The sequence below is a fragment of the Diospyros lotus genome, chromosome 5 (genome assembly GCF_014633365.1).
Source record: "Diospyros lotus cultivar Yz01 chromosome 5, ASM1463336v1, whole genome shotgun sequence".
Taxonomy (NCBI): Eukaryota; Viridiplantae; Streptophyta; class Magnoliopsida; order Ericales; family Ebenaceae; genus Diospyros; species Diospyros lotus.
Genome location: NC_068342.1, coordinates 34,695,062 through 34,706,508, shown reverse-complemented (window position 1 = coordinate 34,706,508; position 11,447 = coordinate 34,695,062). Strand labels below are relative to the sequence as shown.

The 11,447-nt window shown below is 37.7% G+C and overlaps 2 protein-coding genes across 3 annotated transcripts in view; both read right to left on the bottom strand.

Moving 5' to 3' along the window:
* Positions 1 to 1,587: 1,587 nt before the first annotated feature.
* LOC127802587 (peptidyl-prolyl cis-trans isomerase) lies at positions 1,588 to 2,499 on the bottom strand. Its single transcript, XM_052338481.1, has one exon. It carries the CDS (start codon positions 2,439 to 2,441, stop codon positions 1,923 to 1,925), a length of 519 nt encoding a protein of 172 aa, XP_052194441.1. The 5' UTR covers positions 2,442 to 2,499; the 3' UTR covers positions 1,588 to 1,922.
* Positions 2,500 to 4,738: 2,239 nt separating this feature from the next.
* Positions 4,739 to 11,447, bottom strand: part of LOC127801127 (uncharacterized) — a 152,411-nt gene continuing 145,702 nt past the window's right edge. For both annotated transcript variants that reach the window (XM_052335997.1, XM_052335998.1), the window contains 3 exons: positions 5,461 to 7,011; positions 5,062 to 5,269; positions 4,739 to 4,954 (listed from right to left, as the gene is read on the bottom strand). In XM_052335997.1, coding sequence (XP_052191957.1) covers positions 4,854 to 4,954; positions 5,062 to 5,269; positions 5,461 to 7,011 — 1,860 coding nt within the window. In that variant the 3' untranslated portion in view covers positions 4,739 to 4,853. The remainder of the gene's footprint in view (positions 4,955 to 5,061; positions 5,270 to 5,460; positions 7,012 to 11,447) is intronic.

Below are 11,447 nucleotides of genomic sequence, written 5' to 3'. Positions count from 1 at the left end.
CAATCAAATAGGCCCTAACAGCATGCATAGTGAAATTTGAAAAAAGACGGACAAATTAATAATTAATATATTAAAAGTGTGTTTGATTGCACATATTTTTTATAAAAAATATGTAATTATTACACATTTTCTATAAAAAATAATCAAACACTATTAATTTTTCTATGAAAAAATATGTATGGTACAAGCATTTAAAGTTTTTTTTTTTATATAATTCATTTTTCAAGGAGGTGGGGTAATTTTTTTTTCTAAACAATATTTTCTAAAATTAAATTCTAAGTAATACAATAAAAAACATAAAGAGTATTAATTATTTGTGGGGAAACCATTTGATTTGATTTGATTCTCTTACTCCCTTTTTTTTATTTATATATTTCAGTCTGAAATTCAAAAGATTATTATGAAAACCATTAACATGGGGCCGTGCTGCTGCAACAATAGTCAGTCATAGGATATACACACTATCATATCCGAAAACTTATTAGTGACGTCGTTTCAGTATTTTTAAAATATAAAGAAAGACTTTTAAATTATTTTTAAAAAGAATTCGTTAAAAACACATTTCTATCAAAGAATAGAGATGTGTTTTCAATAATTCTAAATTTTAAAAGAAAAAGAAATACTGACCTGAGGTCGCCCAGACTGTCTCCAGCCAACGAAAGGTGGTCCATCCATCCATCCATCCACCCATCTGGTATCTTTCTCCAAATTGTATAATCCTCGTTGGAAATAAGAGGTAGCTAAGACTTAAAAAAAGGATTGATTCGATTCCCATGTTAGACCAAATCAAAAGCCACTATTATTACTATTATCCAATAAATAATACATCAAAGTCTTAAAGTCTGGTGATTAAATATGTTGATTATGTGAATTTCATTTCATAATAATAAGATATATATCTCAAATTTAACATTAAAAAACATCTTGAAAGCAAGCCCCCCTTTTGAACACTCTTCTTCAATTGAGAATATAATAATGACTTTACATAAATTAAAATACAGCTTTTATTATCTCTCGGAGTTTTTTGAGAGCCAATAGATGTTGGGTTCCCTTCGTAGTTTCCAAATCTTCTTCTGTCTTTCTCTCCATGTTTTTCAAACGACAGTTTGCTCTGTTTTATCTTTTTCTGTTACGTTTTCGCAATTGCAATTATTACAGGTCCCAGAGCTACGATCGGCGCCTGCAGGCACGAGAATACGCATGCGTTTTTATTCACTTCTATGGGGTGGAGGTTCGGGAGAAACTAAGGCAAAAAGGACCAAAAAAAACCCAAAACCCAGGATTAAGTAATCGAATCGAATGGCAGATGATTTGGTGGGGGTGCGCCACATCTTGATGATCCGTGTGATTAGTCTCAAAAATATCATCCAATTTCAAATACAATCGCATCAACCAATTATCACCAAATAAAAATCAAAATTCGGTCAAATTGGGATTGGGATTGGTCGTAAACAGGGAATCCGCCTTCTATGTGTCAAGACATGGATTCAATCGCCACTCCGCAGGAAAAATTGATAGATCTGAAACGTTTCCTCTCAGCAATTCAAAGGATTAAACGTACCAGATTTGCAGATATAGACAATAATATCGACCAAGTAAACCTATCTTATTTCCATTAAATAGGTAGTCCATTTGTTTAAAACACACACATAAATGTCTCCGCTGAACTACCTTACTGGTGAAAGCGACCCGCACTCAAGCCCTAAAACAACGCTTGCATATTAGAAACCCTAGATCTAGACCACACAAGAGTCACAGACAAGACTTCCAAAAGAAGAGAGAGAGAGAGAGAGAGAGATAGATAAGAGAGACGAGGGATAAAATAACACAGCTATATTTTATCCCCTCTAAAAGATAGGTACGGAGACACTCGACACTGCTCAAACGGATCAGATCGGATCAGATCACAGATCGAGGCCAGTTTAGGCGAGTTGACCGCAGTCAGCAATCGTCACGGACTTCGAGGTCCTGCCGGAGCTAGATCCGACCTTCTCGATTGCCCTCACCACCTCCAGTCCCTCCACGACTTGGCCGAACACGACGTGCTTGCCGTCGAGCCACTCGGTCTTGGCGGTGCAGATGAAGAACTGCGATCCATTGGTGCCGGGCCCGGCATTCGCCATGGAGAGTATTCCGGGACCGGTGTGCTTCTTGATGAAGTTCTCGTCGGCGAACTTGGCGCCGAAGATGGACTCGCCGCCGGTACCGTTCCCGGCGGTGAAATCGCCGCCCTGGCACATGAATCCGGGGATCACGCGGTGGAAGCTTGACCCCTTGTAGTGCAAGGGCTTCCCGCTCTTCCCGACGCCCTTCTCCCCGGTGCATAGTGCCCGGAAGTTCTCGGCAGTGCGTGGGGTAGTATCGGCATAGAGCTCCATCACGATCCGGCCAGCCGGAGCACCGCCGACGGCCATGTCGAAGAAGACCTTAGGGTTTGCCATTCGTACAGCTTCGCTATCGGTGGGATAATACTTCGTGAACTGCTATGGGTTAGGTTTAGGCCGTGGGGGCGAGATTTTATAGGGGATGCTGGCCCTGGATTATCTATGGAAGGTTGATCCCAGCCGTCGAAGGTTGGACACGTGTAGAGATCGATGGAAGAGTGGAAATGTAAAAGAAGTGACCAGAGTTAGTTAGTTTCTAACCGTGGTTGGTCAGTATTGGATCACGTGGAATATGCTCCCGATTAATTCTGCTAACTCAAGCAGGGGTTTAGATCGGCTGGTCCACCGACGTAGGTATTAGTATTTATTATTGGCTTAATTGTAAACCACAATACTAATTACTAAATACATCAACAAACTAAAATTAATGACCAATATTAACTTTCAATTAATTCTCGAATTTTATATTATCATAAATTAATATTTCAGAATTTATTATTAAAGTGTAAACTCACTTTGTGTATTTATTATATTATATTTTTAAAACTCAAATAATTAAATTAGTCGATATCAATGCATCGTATTTTAAAATATTTAACTAACCGATCAAATTATTTGAATGTTAAAAAATTATAACAAATGCATATTATCTTAAAAATAAAATATACTTCTAATATTATCCTTTTTTTAATTAAATAAAATGATATTTCATATATAGATAAATTTACACCAAAATACAATTAGTGCCATTACTTGGCACCTAACTACCATCACTTTATTCTTTCATTTCTTTGATTTCTTCTTGTTGATTTTTTTCTTAGTCAACATTTTCTCCATTGTGGGTGATTGAGAAAAATGTCTCATCATCACCATCCTTGTTTTGATTTGAATTTTTATATTTTTTTGATGGATTTGAAAGCAATATATTTCTTCTTTAGAGTTTCTTCTTTTTCTTAAAATTCTAACTTATAGACTATAAGAAACCTCACGACTTGACTAAGAACAAGTGTTTTCAAATTCTAGAATTTTTGTCACTTTAAACTTCCAATCTTTTGGCAAACACTTTAAAATTTACCTTATAATTTTATTCTTTGCTAAGAGATAAAATTATTAATAATATCAATAAGTCCATTAAATATTTTAAAAGTATATTTTTCAGGTCTCATCTTAAATAACTCATAATTTTGAATATACCAATCCTTATTTAAATCCGTATTTCCTTAACTTAATTAGTACCTTCATAAGTTACTTGTAATAATTTATTGAATTAAGGGATAAAAAAAAATACATAATATAAAGTAACATTATTTTTTACTTTTATTATTATATCATTGTGATTAGACATGGCCAAAATTGAACCAGACCGGCGGTTCGAACCGGAACCGGACCGGCCGAAACCGGACCGACCGGAACCGATCGAACCGGAACCGGACTGAACTGGCGAAATTCGATCCGGTTCCGGTTCAAGGTTCCAAGGAATCGGAACCGCCGGTTTCGGTTCCGCGGAACCGGAACAACCCCCCCTCCCCCCGTGCAGCACCCCTCCCCCCCCCCCCACCACCCCCCTTCCCCCCGTGCAGCACCCCCCCAACGGTCCAATTCCAATTTTATTATTATTATTTTTTTAATTTTATAATTCCTATCTATATATACCCCTCCCTCCCCCACTCATTTTTCACACTTTTTCTCTCTCTCTCTCTCTCAAGTCTCAAGCTATTATTCTCTCAATTTTGTCTCTCATTTAATATTTCAATTTCAATTTCTTCAATCTTCTCATTTTGTTATTTATCAATTTATTCAATTATGTTGTTAATTATTTATTACTTGTTATCATATCCAAAATTAAATACAACAATATTTAAAAAAAATTAAAAAAAATCGGTTTGAACCGAAACCGGAACCGTTGACCGAACCGGCTCAAACCGTTGACCGAACCGGTCCAAACCGTTGACCGAACCGGCACGAACCAGAACCGGAACCGAACCGTCCCAAACCGCCCTTGGACGGTTCGGTTCAAGTTCAAAGATTTCTTGAACCGGAACTGGCGGTTCATGAACCGGAACCGACGGTTCATGAACCGTGGCCATGTCTATTGTGATAGGATGGATAAACCCCTTACTTGCGTGCAGTGTCATTAGTTGTTGCCCTATGACCAACTCATAGAGGCTCCCAAGTTCGATGGAAAACTTTTTGACTGTTAAATTATAGCAACACTGAAAAACATCAAACACTTCGATTCTTCTAGTTTGTACTAAGTGCCTTAAGTAACTCTTGACAACTCCGTTTATGCTCTCCATTTGAACTTTTAAAGATATATCGACTAAATCTGATCCTTTCGCAAACCACACATGGAGTAAAAACTAGAACAAGCACAAGTCATTGTAAAAAATTGTTGTCAATTTTCAGGAGATACATGAGATGAGCATGGCCCAAGAGAGGATACAGAAATCATCTAGCACCAAGAATATCTCAAAAGAACCCATCGTTTTGCAACAAGCCAGGATACACATAAGATGCTATTTGTTTCAAGGACTTCATTGACCCTTTCAGGAAGGCATGCCCCTCGGTTGCTGCAAACAACAGATTGAAGAAACAATGTCATTAGGAACATCATATATAGAGGCTGGGGTATTGAAATTACAGCATGTTATGCTATGCCACAGTGATGCTGATTTACCTTTCATCAACAATTTTAGTTCCTTGCTGAAATCTTCAACGTGTCCCAGAACAGGTCTAATGCCACAAATTTGGGAGACACATAGTTCCAAGTATAAAGCCATCTCTGTTATTTGCAGTAGCAAGACACAGACTCCCCGAATTTGGGGTGGTACCTGCTTCAATTTGTTCGCTTCGCACAATTCGGTGACAACTGCAATTCCTTGATCCTGCACTCCGAGGAGAAGAAGAAAGTCAACAGAAGAATATGAGAATTAGACAACAATTCAGCTGAGCTTCTTCCACTTATTCCATATGGGGGGTAGTAATTGTGAGTTCATAGGCATGCATAGCTCGCTCAATCACTGAATTTCGAACCTTGACGCAGTACTAGGAACGAGACCAAGTTCAATCATGTTACCTGCAAGCCATGTAAGATCTCGGGCACTGGAAGTTCAGGAAAGTGAGCAAGGTCAATAAATCCCACCTCCTCGGACCTTCTAACCGCACCTTCAGCCTGAAGGCACAGGAATTTCAAAAGAAGAAATGCAATTCTATACATCTGTATTGCAATTGTGTCAGAGAAATATGTTTGAGAAGATGAATTGGTAGCTTCAGTTCCTTGACCCTTGACTCCTAGAGCAGTCGTTTTGGAGGACGCAGCAGAGAACCTAGGATTTGACCCATAACCAAGGGGGGAAAGAGCAAACCAGCCCCTTCTAGCATTAATAAATGATGGTTCTTTGTACCATTCAAACTCCTCCTTCAGGACAGGATGGCACAAGAGAGGCACAGTTTTGCTAGGAGATTCTCCAAGGTATTGAGTTCCCTTGCTAATGAAAGCTAGTAAATGGATGCTTCTTTCCCGCAATTGTGAATCCATTTCCTTCATTGCCTTCGTCCATGAATGCCAATGTTTTGCTAACTCACAAATTAGTGCAAGGGTATTCTCTGTTTCTTTAAGAGCACTTAAAGAGGTCTCAGATCTCGGGGCCCTGGCCCTTTTCTTGTCATGATCACCTGATGGAAATGCTGGGGCATCAAGATAATAAGAAATTAGATGAGCTTTCTCCGAGAAGAAGTAAGCAATGACATAGTCCACAATATCAGCACAGGAAGAACTGTCCCCCAAAGACTCAACTATAGCAGTGACTACTGCTAAGCCAAGTCCCCAGATGCATTGGGGCTTCTCAATTTTGTCGGACAAGTTGAAGAGGCTCCTCTTACTTTCACTTATAGAAAAAGAGTTGCCTTCTGTTAAGTCAGAAAATAATACTTTCAGAGAGGAGAGAAAACCAGCGGACATAAGCATCTCTGCACCATCCCTCACACGTGCAATAGTTAATAGGAACTTCAATATGACTGGGACAGAAGCAAAATAATTCTTATGTTGAAGCTTCAGAACAAGATGCTGCAACTGGAGATGTTTCTGAATTATGGGGAACCATGTATTGGGCATCAAAAAACTTTTCAATATGAAGTCAATAACAGCAAGAGAGAGAGTGCAATTGTCAGCATGTTCAACAAAGCTGCAAAGGACTGGTAGTAGCCCCAGACTTGCATTAGATGCTTCAGCAAAGGCTTCAACAGATTCCATCTCTATTGCCCCATCTAAATGTGAGTTTTTGCAGCTTGATATGACTGATGAGAGAAGCAACATTAGGGAAAGCTTCACTGTATCTTTAACTGATGAAACTGATATCCTGAGGTCACTCAACAATTTGAGGCCAGAACCTGAAACTTTTAATATGAGCACACATGTTGGCATGGACAGACTACTGTGAGCAAATCTAACAAAATGGAGTAGTAGTTCCACTTGAGCTGCAATGAATTCAAGGATATTTTCTGAAGCATCAGGAAGTGAAACTAATGACTCAATAGCAGCTTGCAGGCAGCTGCCTAATTGATTTATGCAAGAGTCAATTAGTTGCTGTGGAATCTTCTTATCAATTCTTTCAGCCTTCTCACTTGACTGCACGATGAGGTAAAATTGAAACAAGAATTTCAATAGAGTTAAATGCAAAAGGAACATCCAACATCAATGACTTACAAATCATAGCCGACCACTATCCCTATCTAGTGGGATTAAGGCTCACTGTGTTATGGTTGTTTCACTGACCAGGACATTAATGAACAAGGCCTTGATATGAAACTAATAAGTGACAAGTACCCAATCGTTCTCTTGGTTCTGCACTTCTGTGTTTGGACTTTTATTTACTTTCAATTAAAATAAAATAGCAGTAGATGGAGCACTCAATTCATGTCACTGCCTTTAAATTCCATCGAGTCACTTCCTAGGGCAAGTTAAAAGTGAGATAAATCACTAAGGGTACGTTTAATTTTACTATACTTTTCAGTTTTCAAATGATTTTTGTCAAGCCCTCCTTGAATGAGGGCTGGCCAATTGCAATAATTACACAGAATGCAAGAACGAGAGAGAGAGAGAGATAGAGAGTTAGAAAGAGAGAGAAAAGAGACAGATCGTTTATTCCTTCGATAATTCCCTCCAATCTGCCATAGGTCTCTTTTAAAGAGCCTCTAGCCACATCACCATCTGTTCCCAACCACCTAACTAATCTAACAGCCACACTAGCTGTTATACAAGGGTCAGTTATTCTCTTTTCCCGCCTAACCTCTTAATCCCCCTTTCAGTTAACTCCCTAACAGTTTATACACCATGAATTCCCCCCAATTACAAATATACTGCTAGGGTCGTGACAATTTTCACCGGAAAAAAAACCTACCACGGGCGTTTGTGAAAGAGTTATCAATTTCAAAAAATGAATGTGAGTTGGAAAAAGAGGAAATGCCTAAAGGAGTTACTATGTTGGAATCAATTTCTTTTGCCTTTTTTACTCACATACACATTCAAGCATTTTTATAGTTATATTAGTGATAAATTATATTAAATTAATATAATTATTAATGTATATTACAATTATTATAATATACTTATGTTAAAAATTAGATATTATAAAATAATAAGTTATATATTAACTATTGTTAATGTATTTTTGATATTATTAAATTCAAAAATAAGTTTTACATATAATTGTATAAAAAATTTCATGAATATTTTAAATTAAAATAAAAAAATATTAATTATTGTTAATAATTATAATTATATAATGTATACTATACATTACAAATAACAATATATAATTATAATATAATTCTATGGTTTAGTTCAATATTATATTATATTATAATTAAGCTAAAAAATTAATATATGTATTGTTAATAATTATATTATGTAAACACCTAAATAATTCTTTCTTTCTTACTTTGATATGTACACGTACATGTCCTCTTATATAGGAGAGAACTACAACACAAAGAAACTACAATATATAAGAAACGAAAAATTACATATATACAATTTTAGAAAAGTTTCCTAAATCTGAATTAGGAAAATATCCTATTCTAGATTTAGAAACTTCTAAAAACATACTCTTTGACCAACATGACTTCCTCTTTGATAATCCTTCGGGAACCAACACTCCCCCTCAATATATCATTACCTGTTTGCCTATTAGGTCTTCAAATCTCTTAGCAGCCAACCCCTTTGTTAAAACATCATCCACTTGTTCTTTAGATGGGATATAGGGAATCTGAATTAGACATGTATCCAACTTCTCTTTTATAAAGTGTCGGTCTATTTCTATATACTTAGTCCTGTTATGTTGAACATAATTATGAACAATACTAATGGCTGACTAATTATCACAAAACAGCTTAATTGGACCTTGAATTTGGATTTTCAAATCCTCTAGGACAATCCTTAGCTATAGTAACTTGCATAGACCAAGGGCCATAGCCCTAAATTCTACCTTTGCACTAGACTTGGCCATAATGCTTTGCTTCTTACTCCTCCAAGACACAAAATTCCCACCTAAGAACACACAATACCCAGTTATAGATATCCTATCAGTGAGGGAGCATGCATAATGTGCATCCGTGTAGCCTTTAGCATCCAATTCAGCACCTGTTCTAAACAAAATACCCTTGCCTGGTGTTGCTTTTAGATAGCTTAATATCCTTTTTATTGCTTGCATATGCTCCTCGGTTGGGGTGTGCATGAACTGACTTACTAGGCTAACAACAAAAGCAATGTCAGTCTTAGTATGTGAGAGATAAATTAACCGGCCAACCAACTGCTGGTACCTTCCCTTATCCACTGGTTTGACTACAAGGGCTTTCCCTTAATTTGTTGTTAGGTTCCACTGGTATGCTGGCTCCTTTTCCTCTTAGGAACCCTGTTTCAACTAACAAATCCAATACATACTTGTGTTGGGATAGAAAAATTCCAATCTTAGAGTAAGCTACTTTTATTCCCCAAAAGTATTTGAGAGCACCGAGGTCTTTAATCTCAAATTCTCGAGCTAAATTTTCCTTGAGGACCTTCCATTCTTCTTCATCATTCCCAGTAACAATTATATCATCCACATACACTAGTAAGGCAGTCAACTTCTCTTCACTTGAGTGCTTGATGAAGAGGATATGATCACATCTGCTTTGATAATATCCCATAGACCTCACGACCTTAAAAAATCTGCCAAACCAGGCTTGTGGGGAATGGTGTTAGATGGAACTGAAACTGATGGTTGAGTGAATTCAGTACCTGGACTGGTTTGATGCTAATGCAGGCTAAGGATCCAGAATGGGCTATCTTCTCTTGAATCTATAAGGAGAACCCTTAAACTTGACCGGGGATGGCAACTGTTGAGCTGCTTGCTCATTGCAGCTTGAGGAGTGAGTACGAGGCTAGGGAGGAGTAGGAGTAGATGTGATAAGCTGAGTGATAGGCTGATCAATCTCTAAGAGCTCACTAAAGTTTGTTGGTACTGATTCTAAGTTAGGAAAAACATCACCAATACTTTGGTCACCATACTCCACAGTCTCCCCCTGGGGACTAACCCGAGAGGAGCCAAAAAAAGGTTCCAATTCAACAAATGTTACATCATTTGACACATAATTTTCTAATGGAAGGGTGATAGCATTTATAGCCTTTTAGAGTAGGAGAGTAACCAAGAAAGACACACCTAAGAGCTTTAGGGTTAAGTTTATCTCAGTGATATTTGGGAATGTGAACAAAGGACACATAGCCAAACACCTTAAGAGGAAGAGGAGTATGCAAACTCAGGTCTGGAAAGTAAGAGGATAAGCATTGGAAAGGACTCTGATGGTTTAATATTTTATAGGGTACTCGGTTAATCGAATAGGCTGCTGTTAAGACTACCTCTCCCCATAAATGTTTAACATGAAGATGGTGGAGGACTCTAGCAGCGTGGAGGACTCCAGCAGCATTAAGGAGATGCCTCATCTTCCGTTCAGCTACTCTATTTTGTTTAATATTTTATAGGGTACTCGATTAATCGAATAGGCTGCTGTTAAGACTGCCTCTCCCCATAAATGTTTAACATGAAGATGGTGGAGGACTCTAGCAGCGTGGAGGACTCCAGCAACATTGAGGAGATGCCTCATCTTCCGTTCAGCTACTCTATTTTGTTGTGGAGTATCTATGCAGGAAGATTCAAGGACAATTCCTTCTTGTTGGAAAAACTGATGCAAGTGATGATTGAAATAATCTCTTGCATTACCAGTACGAAATTTCTGTATAGGAGAGTCAAATTGAGTAGAAATCATTTTACAGAAGTAGAGTATGATAATACTAATAGCAGCTTTGTCTTTTAACAGAAAGATCTAGGTCATTCAAGTACAATCATCTAGAAAGAAAATAAACCATCTAGCCCCAGAACAATTAAATATCTTAGATGGTCCCCAAACATCAGAATGAACGAAGAAAAAAGGTTTAGAAGACAATTTATTGCTAATTGGATAGGACACATGATAATGCTTGGAAATTACACACATGACACTAAAAATTACTTGGATCTAGAGTCCTAAATAAGGTAGGGAACATGCTCTTTAACAAGGCAAAAGGAGGATGACCAAGCCTATAATGATGCAGTCAAATGTTGGCAAGATCTGAGGTAGACTGGGATGAACAAGCAACCCTTAGTTGACTCCCTTTAGGATAATTACTCTCCTTCTTCAAGTAATATAGCCCATTCTGTTTCTCAACAACACCAATCATCTTCCCCGTGTCCATAGCCTGAAATTCACACATATGAGGAGAAAAAATAACATGACAGTTCAAAACTTTAGTGAACTGATGGACAAAAACAGGATTGGTAGATAAGTTAGGTACATGAAATAGCTGTTTGATAGGAAGAATGGGGATAAGGTTGACCTTGCCCTGTCCTGTGATGGAAATCGAAGTTCCATTGGTATGGTTATTTGTTTAGAAGTTTCTAGAGGCTTATAAGTTTCAAAAACATGCAGGTCAAGGGTAACATGATCAGTGGCTCCTGAATTTAGGATCCATATGTTGTTCTTATCAGTTTT